General features: G+C 40.7%; 1 protein-coding gene across 1 annotated transcript; it reads left to right on the plus strand.

Annotated features, from left to right (window-relative positions):
* The first annotated feature begins 8,557 nt into the window (after positions 1-8,557).
* Positions 8,558-12,503, plus strand: LOC113022021 (potassium voltage-gated channel subfamily A member 10). Its single transcript, XM_026166982.1, has 2 exons — positions 8,558-8,758; positions 9,710-12,503. Exon 2 carries the CDS (start codon positions 9,874-9,876, stop codon positions 11,563-11,565), a length of 1,692 nt encoding a protein of 563 aa, XP_026022767.1. The 5' UTR covers positions 8,558-8,758; positions 9,710-9,873; the 3' UTR covers positions 11,566-12,503.
* The last annotated feature ends 4,150 nt before the right edge of the window (positions 12,504-16,653 follow it).

Raw genomic sequence — 16,653 nt, forward strand, 5'->3', positions numbered from 1 at the left:
TGCATTTCCTGTGCAAAAAGCTTAATGAACGTTATCAACATGAGATAACGTTTACTGTGTTTATTTTTGCATGCTGCACAAGACTAAATGACTCGAATTTTGTTGTTGTTCAAAACATCTGTCTTGTATATTTAACTGTAACTGCCCTCCCTTCTGTCGAAACCTCACGCTTTGGAGAGATTTACAACTGCTCCTTAAGACTCTGCAAATGCCCGGTCAGATATTTAATCAAACTCTGTGCGTGACGGAGTGCAGACAAGCTTCTTTCATGGCTGGATGAAGAGGTAAATTAAATAGAGGCTTTACATTTCACTGAAAAAGTGCGTTACTATTACACAGTTATTAATATAAGAAGACTTTGTACTATTTTTGGAATGAAGTAGCACAAAAAACATAATTCTAAGATTATTTTGTAGCTTAGTTTCCTGGGTAACTTAGTAATTCTTGTTTTATAGCTTAGAAAAATGTATTAGGGCAACTATAGGGCGACATATTTGGACTGACACGTTTTTGCTTGTTGCCAATAGCAAATCTTTATTTTTGCGTCAAATAAAATACATTTGAAAACTTTCCTAGCAACAATATTTGCTAGCTTGCATTTTTACAGTTTAGCAGTGAAGTTTTTTATTACTTTTTTTTTTTTTTTTTTGGCCTGTCCCGTTTGGCTCTTTTGCCATCAGAATTGTTGTCTAAAGGCAAAGAAAGATGCCCAACGGATTTACTTTACCAAACTGACCATCCCAGCCTTGCCGTAATGGTCCATTTGATTCACCTTTTATTGTTTATTTTATTTTCACTTACTGAATACGGGACAGACTTGACTGGGGGAAAGAAGGGGAGAAAGAAAGAGGGAAAGAGAAACAGCTGAGAAGAGGGACGGGGGAGAAGGGCAAAAGACAAAAACCAACAGAACGGGCAGAGAAAAAAAAATGCATATATCAATCACCTGGATCACCTGCTGAGAAAGAAAAAAGAAAGCAAGCAGAAGAGAACAAGAGTAATAGAATAAACAACATCACAATGATATATGGGAATATGACAGTAAATACTAAATGTTAAACATTATTGTGCAGCACATAAGATCAACAGAACACAGTGTGCTTTGAGGTAGGAGCCAAAAAGGGTGTAGTTTGTGGGTGTGATCACCCGTGTGTACACCTGTGAGCATGGACGCGCTTGTTTTTTGTTTTTTAAAAGGTTCCTTCATGTAATAATCTGCTAGAGGGTGTGGGGGGGCCACAGCCCCGTCCTCCAGGGCGTGAAGCAGGTGTGGAGGAGATCAAAACTCCAGACATCCAGAGGCCCCCAGAACACAAGAGACCAAGGAAGACCAACAGAGGGGCAGCTGCGCCACTGTCCCGGAAAGAGCTGAGGAGAGTCCCAGATGAGGGCTCACTCAGCAGCCGCGGAGCAGAAGCCAGGGGGAGTTGCAGTGACGCGCCCGTGAGCTCCGCCGGCAGCCAGCTGCGCCTGAGTGACCGAGCCCCAGGCCGAGAGGCCGGGGGCACCCCACCTCCGAAGTGGCCCGAGCGAGCCCCAGGCTCCAGGCCCCGATAAGCGGCCGCCAAGGAGTGAGCCGGTGTGTACCTGGACGCCCATCCCCGGACACAAAGAACCACCAACGCACCGATGTCTGAGGGGGTCCGCCACTGGCAGGGGAAGAGGTGGTAGGGGGAGATAGGCCTCCAAACCTTGGAGGGCCTGAGATGTCCCCAGAGAGGTGGCGCCTGACACCCAACCTGACATATAGACACAGACATACAGGCACACACAGATACAAACATCCATTCCCACCCTCATGCTCTCATATGCACTTACTCCACAGTCAACCAACGTGGAGACAGACATAAAGAGACGTTGTACACACGATCACACTCCCCAAGCGTACTCTACAAACCGGGTCTAGGTGCCCCCGCCCCTGGAGGGGGGAACTGCACCCAGACCCAGGTGGTGTTTCCCTTTTCCCTGCGGTGGGGGGAGGCAGACCGCCCCGACTCCGCAGCAGCAGGAAGGCTCCACACTCCAGACCGCAGTCGGACGGCCAACTCCTCCTCCTAGTCCTAGCCCCCCTGCTCCAGCAGGTCGCAGAGAACGGGGGTGAGAGAAGACTCCGAACCTCCCTCCACCCGCTCATTGTAGTGTTGATGCATGTGTGTTCTAAGGTGCATTTAAAACCCAGGAGGGCTTGGAGCTACCTGCCAGAGAGCAGCAGGTAAGCGCATGGTCCCTCCTGCTAGCCCTCAATGTCTACGTGTATTTAAAATTGAGAGGTGGGCAACGATGCCAGGGGTGGGGTGTACACCCTGATGGTAATTTGGACTCCGTGTATCGTGCCCACCCCCAAGATCCTATATGTATGTGTAATGAGAGTGTGAGTAATGTGAATGTCTAAGTTGTGGGATAAAATTGAGGCAGAGGCAGCCAGAAGGGGACGGGGGGGGTAGCCTCCTCTGCACCCTGGTGACATACCCCTACTCCAAGGCCCTGCATGTGTGGGTGGTTGTGGTGGAGCAGGAAGAGGGAGGCAGCTGGAGATGGGGAGGGAAGGAAGGGAGGGGCAAGTGACCCCTCCCTGGGGCCAGCTCCCCCGCTGGCCCCACTATAGGGCGACATATTTGGACTGACACGTTTTTGCTTGTTGCCAATAGCAAATCTTTATTTTTGCGTCAAATAAAATACATTTGAAAACTTTCCTAGCAACAATATTTGCTAGCTTGCATTTTTACAGTTTAGCAGTGAAGTTTTTTATTACTAAGAATAATACTGAACAGTATTACAGTTACACAGATGAGAGTCTTGATTGTGAAATATTTCACTAGTGAATATAAAAATACTTGTTTTTGTATCACAAAAATATTTAAATGCTAAAAAATCTCAGCTAGGATTCTCTCTCGTGAATCTCACTCATCAATCTCATCATTCTAATGTTTTGCACACATCAACAGGCCATATGGGAACATGAGGAGGAGGCTTGGTGTAACTCAGGAGGCTTTGGATGAGCAAACAGCGCCTGCAGCTATGGAACCTCCCTGTCCAACAGTGAGCAATGCTGATATCAAAACAGTGGGTGGTGTGTGGCATTCATCATTGCTGTATGATTTCAGAACAATTCTTCCCACAGTGTGTTATGTTGCTTTGAAGGAATTTCTTGTTTGTTTTGAAATGATAGTATGCATTAGTTATACAAAAAATTAAAAAAGATGGTTTTTGTACTTGAAAACAACAACAAAAAAAGGAATAGAGGAAAGATGCGTTGGTAAAGGAAAATTATATTTTAACCAGTGAGTTTAAGCCACCACAGAGGATTGTGGTGTTAATAGTCGTGGCTGCACCATGACTGGTTTGTTGTCAGTGTTAACCTCCTCCTGCTATGATGGGTCCAAAGAGTCAGTTAAGATTAGCACTTGTCGTTTGATTAGTGAGGCTGGCTGGAAACAATCCAGACATTTCAATTAAGTCTGTAGTATTTAGTCATCACAGTTTATCTGTGAGGGTGATTCTCCAGGCTGATCTTCTATATTACATAATCTCCTTAGTGGAGTCCTCAGTCCACAGAATGAACACTGGAGTCTCTCTATCATCCAATCCAGACCACATCCTTAGTCTACTGAAGGGAAGTGTGTACAGTGGAATAAAGACTTAATTACTAGCATGTTCGTCACCTAAAACCTCAGTTCAAGACCTGTATGTACAGTTATGTGAAAAAATAGGTTAAACAGTCATCTGACAACCAATTACTAAAGTGCATACAGACAAGGGAATATGTAGTAGATGACATCACAAAGAAAGCATCACAAAGAAAGTGGCTTATTTAATCATTTCATTCAATAAAAAACAACAGAGATTTATCATTCTTCTATTGGAAAAACTGAGGACCTTTGGCCTATTATAACCCCAGCATGAATCTGTTCTTGTTTTATTTACAAGATCTTCTTTATCAGTCTTTTACTGACTTGGTGCCCCATACTGCAAGGTACATTGCTTCATCTGCAACACTTCGAAAACTTGAAGCTACCTGATTCTTGAGGCTGTGAAGAAACCCCAAATGACAATATTTCCAGTTTAAGGCTTTACAGCTGGTATCCTTGGTCTGCACCAAACATATCTAATTTTATTGTGGCCAGAAATTCTTGTCTTCATTCATCTTTCTAGAGTAGCTATGTTAGAATTTGCGAATGTGTTTGTTGGTAAAAAGGCCTTGTGTTGAGGGATTTTGCTGACTGCCAAGCTTTCTTGTTGCTGGTGTGCCTCCCATGCAGGTCGAATTTGTGCAGGCTCTCTGATTGCAGTTTGACAGCAACAGTTTCAATCTTACCTACAGAGCCTGTGATTAATTAAATTTTGATCTTTTTGGAGTCTTTGCATCAAATGGCCCTCTGTTGATCTGAATGTGTGTGGGCGGCCAGTACTTCACAAATTGTCAGTGTTTTGAAATCTATGCTATTTGTAGATGATTAATAATCCTTTCCTATATTCACAAGAAAATGAATCTTGGAAAATTAGATTTTTAATCTTTTTTTCCATGGTTAAACAAAGATACAACATAGGGGGATACAGCAGTCATTTGATCTGCATCTTAAATCCTCCTGGATGAGCATGTCACTTTAGCTTCCCTAACATTATACTTTGACTTGTGTAAGGGTTTTATATATAGTACTCTGCAATGAAGACACCTCTACTGCAATATATAGGATTACTAGACCAGATGTCGTTACCTCACTATAAGATTACGAGGCTGGAATGTCTAATCCGTGCTACCTGACATGCACATTGAAATCCTGTCACCCTTAATGGGCAAGCCAATGCATTCTGAGCATATGGGCTTCTGAGATAGTATTACCTAGATCATGTGCACAAGATGAGTAGTTCCCAGCTTATGTTCATTGTCATTTCAAACGGTGTATTTAGTCTCTCAGCAGTGAGTAAATAGTGTAGCTGTTGAATGCAACTGAGAACATTCACTAGAAAACAGTAGTTAAATAAGCTAAAATCAATAATTTTTTTATTTACAGTGTTTCAAATTACAGTGAAAAGCACATTTCGTTCACCATAGAACAGCAGATTGTCAACTGAATCTGTGGTCCTGCTCAGCATTAATTAATTTTCAGCTCGTTGTTTAGCTTCTGCCCCCACAACTTTACTTTGTTTGTTACTCCCCTTGTGGTGTTGTTTTAAGGCTGCTGCAGGCAAGGAGAAACATTTCCAAACAGCAAGCAGTTGAGGAGTAGTCGTTGAAGATAGTGGAGCAACTGCCAAAAGAGAAAGACTGAGAGATTCTTCTGGTGGCAGGTTATGGGTGTTAGAGCAATTAATGTTATCAGCAAATGCTATAAAGTTTTGCTAGCAAGCTGTCATAAGTAGGGGAATTTGCTGTAGAGATGAAAACTATTTTATGTATAACGCTGTAAAGATGTTTGCTGTTGAGCATTTTGGGGGGGGGGGGGAGTCAGTGGTTTCAAGTTAAAGCAAGTATACATTTCAAAAACATTGAACCTGCCAGAACATAATGTTTATTTGACAGCTTTATAAGTTCATGCATTATTATTTTAAACCCTTGGGGCATCCTGGTGGATGGAGGATTTAAGACACTGACCATGCAGTCTGTCAGTGTTCAGCTATACTTCCTTTCTGGCATTTTGCCTTTTAAATATCTGCTGTCCCTGTTGAACAAAAGAGTTGATAAATTACACTTATAATATATTTAAACTACCCAATAAATTATAATATAGTTTGGACACAAAATTCTATTAGTCAGAAGGTAAATTTACCTGTGAGATTTCACAAATAGTCATGTGGGGAAAAAATGTGTTTTCCCAGGATTCTTTGCGGTCTGTTAGAAACAAAACAGCCCATGATTCAACAGCAGCTTCTATATAATATTAATTTAATTCAGTAATGTTTATGGGCATTTGTTTATTCACAGCTTTCTTAAGGTCCCATCACAACATTTCCATCAGGTTGAGATCTGGACTTTACCTGGACAACTACAATACCTTGACTCTCCTTATTCAGGCATTCTGTTGTAGACTTGGGATCATTGTCATGTTGCATGACCCAGATTGGGCCAAACTTTAGCTGTCGGACAGATGGTCTCACATCGACTCTAGAATACTTTGGCATACGGAGGAGTTGCCCAGCTGATGCTGATAGATACCAAATCACACTTAACAAACATTTAACTGAGGCCAATAAAGTATGAGATGAAGCACTAGGGTTTTGTGCAGCTTCTTTCAGCATTCCACAGTCTGACCAAATTTCCGAGGAAGATTTTGGAAAGTGTCTTGAATATTTTACGCACGTGAATAAACTTTCTCACTGTAAAATAATGGACTGCAAATGCTTGAAAATGGCCTTAAACTGCTTCACAAACTGGTGTGCAGCAACAGTTGCTAAGATCACTGTTAATGTCTTTTCTTCTTTGCAATGTGTTAACACACAGCTGAATGCTCTAGACAGCAAACTGCCAAATTGTCTGCTTTTATAGAGGGGCTCACATTTGCTGATAATCAGTTAATCAACTATATTAATCAACTACACGGCCTCTTAATCTCTATGGAAGTATAACTATCTTTTTGGCATGTAGTCACTGTAGTCACATACATATTTGCTCTGCAAAAGTATACTTTTTGCAGAGCAAAAGAGAGATGAATCAAGCATTCTAATAATGTATTTCCTAGTGCTAGTTAAAGTAAATACTACTCTTCATTAGATCAAAAAGTAAATGCTGGATTTTTACCTATGTCAGTGTTTTCGGGGTGTGACATTGCTACGGTTACTAAAGAAACTTGATACTTCTTTCAAATATTGCAAATTTTAAGCTTTCATAAGCTGTTGTTACTATTTCTAGCAGGTGTCCATGGCTCAAAGTCAGGCTCCATAAAGGTGTGCAGGAGGTGATTTGTACCCATGCAGCGTCAGTATGGTTCACACAAGCCTTCACGTTGGAGAAAATGCTTTGTCAACACACTGTGTTTATCAGTAAGGTGACAGTGTCATCGGGGAGAGGGCTGAATATTGGGAGGGAGGAGCTATGGATGATGGATTGAGGGCTGCATGAAAGGGCAGAGGGAGGGACGTTATCCCTCTGGTACCTTGTCGGTACTCGTGAGACAAGTAACACTGCAGCAGCTGCAGTCCACGTCATCCTGGAGCTCATATCTCAGGCATTTACCGCCCCTTTCCTCATTTCAGTGACAAATCGTTTTGCAGAGGAATACATCGATTATTTACCCTCTCAGCCTGACTCATGTAGTATATGAACACCCCTCGCTGTCCATCTTCCTGTCCTTCTTTGCCTGTCACAAATTCTATTATGAAGTGTTTAAGTGACAGGTCATGCTTCGACTGACTGCACTCTCAATAACATGTCCAGGATATAACAGGATCACACAAGAAAAAGATCCCTACATATTGAGAATGTTGACCTAGCTGGGTGATGTTTGCACATGCAAGTCTCTGTGTGGCCATGCTCTATGTGCATGAATTTCCCCTTAAGTTAATATTTATGAATGTACATGAGCATGATGTTCATGTGAGAACACATAATGACATGTCAAGAGGTGAGTGTTGATGATCAATGGGAAAGCACAGACTGTAAAGTCTTAATAGTTTTCTGTGACCTTGAAGCCATGTGAAGTGGTCCTGCTCAGTATTACAGGGGCTCAGGAGACAGCCGATTCCTGGCTGCAGCAGAGCAAAAGTGAGATGAAGGAAGGATTTCTGGTTTCCATCAACTGGTTTTATATCCAGTAACATATTAATCAAACTGTGCTGCCAAATAGGATGACATTCTGAGAAAGTGCAAGGTTATGTTCAATTAAACTATACTAACTAGTATAGCATCTCTGTAATTAAAGTATTTCAATTTGAATTGGACTTTAGCTGCTTTATTAATCTGACAAAATCTCAGTTGCAGAAGGTGCAGAGGTATTTAAGTCTTCACACCTCAAGGGGAGAGCACAATCAGAATATACTAAACCCCTGTGAAAAGTTCAACCATTTATCAATAGAATTCACTAAAATATGTTGTAATTCATATTTTTCACACACTAGAATTAGCACGTTATAGATTTGCATCACATGTTTGCAGAGCCATTGTAAAAAGCAGATTTCTGTTAAGATTTAGAAAACAGTTGTGACAGTTTTGTCAATGGCAGGTGAAGTAACAGTTCACATCTGTGTACATGTGTAAATAAAAGGGAGGTGAAGCCCCTAGGATGATGTGTTCTTCTGCTTAGGGTAATGAGGGTAATGGCAAGTATTGTAACAGGGAAAAAATATGGTTAAATCCCAAGGTGAGGGTGGGTTGGATGATCCTGTATGTGGGTGCTTACTCTGCAGGAAAGGCGGAAAAGAGGGGGTCCCACACTCCCTTTGCCTCATCAAACAGCGATTGGCTCCTGCGGAGTAAATCTCCTATCACAGAGCTTACCTATCTCCAGTGGTGGAGGAGGGAGGAGGGAGAACAAAGCCAGGTGACCCCCACATTTAAAGTACAGTGAGTTCGCTTTACGTGTGTTTTAGTTTGTCTGTGTTTGCGTGTGTGCGACTGTGTACGTTTGTGAGTATGTGTGGGTACCTCTGGCATCTCTGGTTTCGTATTCGGTGTTAAATTACCCAGTGGGAGCTTTAATAGAGCTTGAGACACTCTTGATTGTGAGTCTGGATAAGGGAGAGTGAAGGGAGTGAAGGGGAGCAGAGCGGAGCTGCCAGGCAGGATTAGAGAGGACACAATAACTTCTGCAGAGCGGGGACATGGGTGAGTGGTACAGGCATCTGCACACAGCTGGATTTAAACTTTTAACTTTTTAATTGAAAATTTGGACATGATTTGGGAGCGCTTTGATGTTCAGACCTTGTTATGGTAATATCATTTGTTGTGTCTTTCAGTATCATCTTGGTGTGAGATAATGCTGAGTTAACTCAATTTTAAGGTTTCTGCAGCAAAAAAAATCATTATAATAATTGATTTAAATGTCTGAGATCCAAGAACTCTGTCCAAAATGCACTTTTTTGTCCATTTTTTTTATTGGGCTCAGTAACTCCTTTCCAAACATATATCAATATACCATTTCAGTTGTTTGCATAACCTCTATATAATATTCTTACATAAGAACAGACTGTTACATTATCTGCTACATTGCAAGTGGAAACTGAGTCCCAAGTCTGTCAGGGCCCTTGGTGTCTAGTGGACACAGAGGTTGCAGCCTTCGAGCGTGTGTCAGGATTTGGTTACCTGTCCGAACCAGACAAACGGAATGATAAACAGCCTCTTAGAGATAAGGTAAATGTGATGCTGATAGACTATCCTGAGGCTGAACAGCGTCTGGATGGATTAAACAAGTCACTAGTTAGGTACTTACAGACAAACATTTAGATACTGAGACAAAATAAATGTGCTTTGGTTTTGATGAATCTCTGTTTTCAGTCATAAATGAAAGTTCAGATGTTTTTCTATAATGAAACAGCTTTGCCATACATATCAGCAATAATACCATCCATACTCCATGTAAGCATTTTTAGGGCCGAATTTGCCGAGTTTGTGTTTTCATTCAGGCTATTGGAGAGAATTTTGGGGGGGGGGGGGATAACTGCACAAGCAAAGTATCAGATGGCTGGCACTCTGCTTATCTAAACAGGAGCTGACAGAGGTGTATTGCAGCATTTGTCCAATTTCACAACATTCCTTTTTCCCACCCCTATTTCACAGATTACACAGAGGTCTGAACCCAAAAAGTAGTGTACAGCTGCCTGAATGATAACCAGGAGGAGGGAGCCCCTGCCAGGATCTTCCGTGTGGCACTGGCTGTGGTGTCTCCTCTGTCTACAAAAAAACGTTGATAGACAGAGCTGTGGCTAGTGACAAGACAGGCAATGGAGGTGCCACTAGTTAATTTTGAGAACATGGATGATGTTGGCATCAACCTGGGAGACCCAAGTGATTCTGGGTACCCAACCTCACCTACATCAGAGGCCGCTGATCAGAACCTTTTAACCCAGCGTTTGACTTCTCCTCAACAGTCACCACACAGAAGACGACGCAGCCATCAGTCTGGTGCAGAGGGGCTCTCACCTTCCACTCCTCTTACACTGACCACCAAAGCCAACTCCAGCAGTGGCAGTTTGATCTCTAATCTAAAGCTCCTGATCAACAGTGAGTCTCCCACCAACAGTGTCTTCAGTAAGATGCCGAGGGATTATTACGAGAGTGAAGATTTGTTTGAAAAGCACTACATGGAAGAAAAAGATGAGAAAGTTGTCATCAATATTTCAGGACTGATGTTTGAGACCCAGCTCAGCACCCTGAATAAGTTTCCAGAGACACTGCTTGGAGACCCTATGAAGAGGATAAGCTATTTTGACCCAATGAGAAACGAGTACTTTTTTGACAGAAACCGTCCATCTTTTGATGGGATTCTCTACTACTATCAGTCAGGAGGGAGAATCCGCAGACCAGCCAATGTACCTTTAGATGTATTTGCAAATGAAATTGTTTTCTATGAATTGGGTCATGAAGCAATGGAGCAGTTCCGTGAAGATGAAGGGTTTATCAAAGAGCCAGAAGTTCTTTTGCCCACCAATGAACTCCAGCGACAGTTTTGGCTACTGTTTGAATACCCAGAGAGCTCCAGTGCGGCCAAATCTGTTGCTCTGGTTTCTGTCCTTGTTATTGTCATCTCTATCTTCATATTCTGCCTAGAGACTCTGCCAGAGTTCAGGGAGGACAATGACTTTATTCCGGGTGTAACCCAATTTATCAATGGCAGCCGAGAAGATGCTAACCTTCATCAGACCACTAAAAACCTGCTAGCATATTTCACTGATCCCTTTTTCATAGTGGAGACTATTTGCATAATTTGGTTTTGCTTTGAACTCGGTGTCCGCTTCGTAGTGTGCCCAAGCAAAAGTGATTTCTTCAATAACATCATGAATATCATCGACATCGTCTCTATTATTCCTTACTTTGTAACCCTGGGAACAGAGCTGGCTACAACACCTGATGACGATATGAACTCTAGTCAGAACATGTCTTTAGCAATCTTAAGAATCATCCGACTAGTGAGAGTCTTCAGAATTTTTAAGCTCTCCCGACACTCAAAGGGACTTCAGATTTTGGGGCAGACCCTGAAAGCCAGCATGAGGGAACTGGGCCTGCTAATCTTCTTCCTATTTATAGGAGTCATCCTATTCTCAAGTGCCATCTACTTTGCAGAAGTGGATGAGCCCCAGACACAATTTGTTAGCATCCCTGATGGCTTCTGGTGGGCTGTGGTGACGATGACCACTGTGGGTTACGGCGACATGTGCCCCATCACCATGGGAGGCAAAATGGTCGGCACTCTCTGTGCCATTGCTGGTGTCCTGACCATTGCCCTACCCGTCCCTGTCATCGTGTCCAACTTCAACTATTTTTACCACCGTGAGACTGAGCAGGAGGAGAAACAGGTGATGGATGCAGCAGCAGAGGCTGCCCAGAAAATGTCAGCTGCAAATAAGTGTGGAAGCACACTTTCACTAAACAAAAGTAACAGCACCTGGCAGAATGAAAAGAATGGCATGCACTGATAAAGAAACTCAAGTATTTATTTATATAAAGGGCATGAAAAACAAATGGACAAAACAAACATATCCATTAATAAGATACACTGGCTAATCAGTTTATCTTTCTCTCTATTTTATACAACAAACATGGCAGCATTTGTGCAGATAAATTACAGTATTAATAAGAACCGTGTGGTCCTGTGGCAACCAGGATAGGCTCCAGCCACCCTGCAACTCTGACTTAGATAAAGGGTTATGGATAAATCTATGGATGTATGTTTGGCAATACAGTTTTCACAGAAGTTGTCTGCCTGCATGTGAATGTGTCAAAGTGCAATTACTACAACTACTGTCAGTTACCTTTATGAGAATGACTGAAAGGTATAACATATTATCTTTCATTCAGTGCACTTTGAAGAAAAATGTCATAGCAATTATGTACTTGAGGCAAATACTTAATCTTGGAAAATGTTATTGTTAGAGTAAATACTGTAACGACGGGACAGGCAGTTGTATAATGTCCCTCTGGGCTGTATTAGCAGACTAAGTGACGGAAGAAAACAAATCAAAAATTATTTTGAGCAGCAGTAGAACTGGAAGTATATTCAGTACTCATATTACATCACAGTCCCATGTCAGTCTATACTTCATCATAATCAGCAGAATCTTGAGAGGACTTGGCATGATTTTCAAGGGCAGATGAATGTATCCAGGCAAAAGGACATCAGCACACGCAGTGACTTATCAGCAAATCTATTCTTGTGGAGAAGCAGCGCTTCTCCATATGACACAGCATAACAATATCTGTGTGACAAACAGTTGGCACATTAGCATGTCCGCCATAAATCTTTTAGATGGCTGAAGAATATAAATCTAATATAATAGAGTATAATGTTGTACATGCAGTAGTTGCATGAAAAAGTTTCAGCTTTTAAAATCAACTTTTCTTTTATTATTTGGGATTTTGCTCCAAATTATGCACATTAGATATATGGATCACCTTCTAAAGTGTAATGTGAATTTACCCTTTAAAAAACACATCAATCCAATGCACTTAATGCTTTTTTCCACATATCTCTTAAGCACTTTTGGAATTTTGCACCATCCACTGTTGGCAGGGGAAAAAATGTGTAAAAAAAAATGTGAAAGAACATGTGTCTTCAGTTTGTATCTGAGAGAGCTGGAGAAAGGACAAAGGCAAAAAAAAATTGACTTTGCACTCTTATTTGAACATATCTCCATTTGCCTTCTTTCTCTCATTTTTAACTGCATGGCATAGTGTGCTGGAATGAGGTTTACTTCTTGTTATCAGCAAATGAACCTTTGAATATTTACTGTGGCTGAATGCATTGTAGTATTTTAACCATTATAGTAATGAGCATTGTATTCCATGTGATGGGAAAAGCCAATACCTTAAGTGGATTTGAGAAAAGAAGAGAACAAATGATAAATGTGCACAGTTTATTTGAATTGGTACTATATATGCATGCCACATTTTGACCTTGAAAATGTACTGTATGTAAGTTTATGAAACATATAAATACAGCTTGTACTAAAGTGTAAATGGATATAGTTGAAAAACAGTTGGTACCTTTCTAATAACCTTACAATATGCAATAATGACGTGACGTGCGGATGAAAAAAAAATGTATTTTTCACCCATGGAAAGAGCAATACCTGTAATTAAAATGCAATAAGGTGACATCAACGTCACCTGGGTACTCAGCACTTTACAATGTCATGAAGCACTTAATATCTAAGGACTCTTACTGTGTGTGTCAACATTGTACAGTTCAAGTCATAATTTGCTGTTTTATTTATTCAGCAAAGAGTGCCTTTCATTAAACGTGTATTCTAAAAGTGTGAAGTTTCCTTAGATAATTTCTTTTCTGGGATGAAATGCACCTGTGTTTTAATTTAAATGTTTAAAACATCTTTTTCTCCCCTGTGTTTAATAATAATGGTGATGAATGGAGGTGTAAGTCTCAGTGTATAGCTTTAGGCATGAATACTCATTAACGCCTCATGTTAGCTGTTATTAACGCCTACTCGCTGTTGGTTCTCTGCTGATATCATGATGGCATCCCTCTCTGTATCTTCAGGTTTCTATAAAAACTCATGCCTAACACTGTGTCACATCACGAGACAGAAAAAGTCAGGCTGTTTTAAATATTGATGTATATCAAGACTGGAGGAGCAGATGTTTGTCATTGTGTGTTCTCTAAAAAAAAGCCTATAAAGAATAGAATTTCTGTCAGAAATAGGTGTGAAGATCAAAAAGGGATTATCAAATTATAGAGCAATCTAAAAATGGGGGGATTTTGAGTCAAAAATGTGAAATAGAAACGTGATTAGCTTTTCCTTTCTATTGGCAAAGCTCGTCACTGGATGGAGAAATTCTAATACTGTGTGCCTAACAATGCCTTTGACTGGGATCGTTTCTGAAGCAAAAGCACCAAATTAAATATGCAGACCTTATGAATCATTTATAAGACTATCTATCTTGGCTTCTAAGGCTAGGCACTGACTATTTAACTTGTCTTACTGTCCCATACAGTCACAGGAAGGAAACATTTTCAGTTGGTATGTGTAAACGATATCAAGGTATTATGAGTGTAGACTTTATATATCTAATGCATTTTTTGTGCTAAGTCTTTCCTCCATCAAAAACGTAGTTGCAGTGTTTTCATGCTGAAACATACTGACTGTTTTATTACCATCTGTTTGGAGCCCTGTCCGTGTCTCTAGTTAACACTCAGGTCAGCGGGCCACCATTCTGCCCCACTGATCACTGATTGTACAGTGATAGCCCAAAGACAAGGTCTGGTAGCATTTTAGCATTTAACAGACAGGTGGCTCTGGCAAGGTCAAAGCTAATGTGAGGCTATCATTTATAATTCATTGGGTGTTTAATGAAGAGATCACATCTATCCTGCCTTACAAAAAGATTCACCCCAAGAAATCCATTCAAAGCAGATGGTCCAGTCACTGTGACACAGCACACTGTACTGCACCCCTTAATGGATCTAAAAATATCACTGTTGCATGACTCTGTTTATCCTTTTACTCTCCAAGTTAGTGACAAGCTCTGTCTCGTTGCTTTAAAAGAAAACAATGGACTGGTCTCACATGAAAGCTCAGACAATGAGTCTCATATCAGTAGATTGGGTTACTGTTTTGTCAGCAGACACGTTAAGCCAATTTCAAAGCTGCACAGACAGCAGCCTGTGTACTGTAGTTCACACCCTCCTGAGGGCAAAGTCACTTGGACCTCTGCAGCTTGTGTTTGTAATAAAACTCTAAAAAGTCTCCAGTTTCTTCCAGTGACTTGGATGCTGGAACAAGCCCAGTAAAAACAATGCTTGATGACCTTGTTGTTATAGAGTTTTGATCAAAGTGTGAAGGCAGCGCTGCAATGAGTGGCAATGCAATCCTCACAGCTTTAATATTGATTAATACCTACGGTATTACTTGAATCATTGATTCTGTGCCATGAGTTTGCTGACTGAGGACTTTTAGACACGGCTTCTGCATTACTCTTATAGCCTTTTTATTAACTAAAGAACTAATATGATGACCTTAGAAAAACAAAACCAAAGAAGAGCCGCTTTATAACAAATGAGCAGTAGATGTTTGGCACAGGACAAACCAATCTTGCAAGGTACTCCATCTGCTCTCTCAGCACTCGAGGATGAAGAACAGAAAGGTCGACGTACACCTCTTTACAGTGGAGAGGGGATCAGGCATCCTGGCACTATGTGATAACACGATGCTCCACAGATGGGGTTTTGTTGGGAAGTCCTTTCAACCGTTGTTTTGTTTGTTCACCTATGCCGGAGATCATTTATGTTACATCTAAAATGTAATCATCACGCATGAATCAACTTCTAGGTAATAATTAAAGAACCTCATATCTCAGTCCTCCTTATTTGGATAAGGCTGATGATATTTTATGTTTCTGATTGTCAATAAATGTCATTAAAAAATTAAAACAATGAAAGGATCATAGTAAATGTTACTTAATATCATAAGGTAAAGATCAGATATCATTTAACATAACCCAAACAATTCCTTCTTAGCAAGACTTAGCAACCCTCTCTTATATAAAAGTGACGTTATTTCTGGTACTTTCTGAATCCTCAAAGTTTGGCATTTGGCGAAAACCATCTGGGTTTTATGACACCATGTTATGAAGCGACCATATTTAGGTGAGTTGGAGCTAACTAATTTTTTACGTTAACATTAGCAAGTTTAATGTTGACGTTAAAAAATAGCAATTAGGAACACCGCAACCAAGTAGTCATCCCTACAATACTTCTTTGAAGTCCACCAGCTGGGGCGTTGTAATGTGACTAATGTAAGTCTAAAGTCTGTGACACAAGACAATATCAGAGACAGACATGTTTGCAAATGAGAATTTTAAGACACCCAGAAACAAAACATACCCCAACGGACTTTAAGCCTGGATTATAGTTAGTGGCGGACACAGTCACGGATAGCTCAGTGCATGCGTAGTTGGTGCATTGTAAGGTAAATTATCCACGGACCCTTCCATTCACCGTCCGTTGAAGAAATTTACGTCACTGGAACCCAAGTGGACCCCCTTGGACTCTGGGACACGGAAAGTATAAAACTAGCTTTAGACTGTATAGATTTAACATGTAGACACAGATCTCTGCTGATTATTCATTTTTATTAATTGACTAGTTCATTTCAAAAATATAAATATAACTACATTATATAACTACAATAAATTATAAACAAAAACCAAGGCAAAACACAACAAGGTGTTGTGGATATCTCTATATACCAAGGATTTTTTCACATTCTCCAAAAGGAATAGAGTGAAGTTTACACATACATGCGGTTTACACTTTTTAAAATAAAATAATCCTAGACTTAAGCCCAACCACCTGGTGTTTAAACTGTCAGTCTGTAAGGGTTAGCCAATCAAAAGAAAGCTGATTTCAAGGAAAAATGTCCTAAAGGCAAAGGAGCTTAAACAGCTGTTTCAAGCATCTTACAGTATAAAAAGCAGATTACTAAGAATTAGCTTGACCTCTAAGTTATGCAAAAACTACTTTAGTGGAGTCCAAGAATTAAAAAAATATT

Source organism: Astatotilapia calliptera, chromosome 5 (genome assembly GCF_900246225.1).
Source record: "Astatotilapia calliptera chromosome 5, fAstCal1.2, whole genome shotgun sequence".
Classification (NCBI taxonomy): domain Eukaryota; kingdom Metazoa; phylum Chordata; class Actinopteri; order Cichliformes; family Cichlidae; genus Astatotilapia; species Astatotilapia calliptera.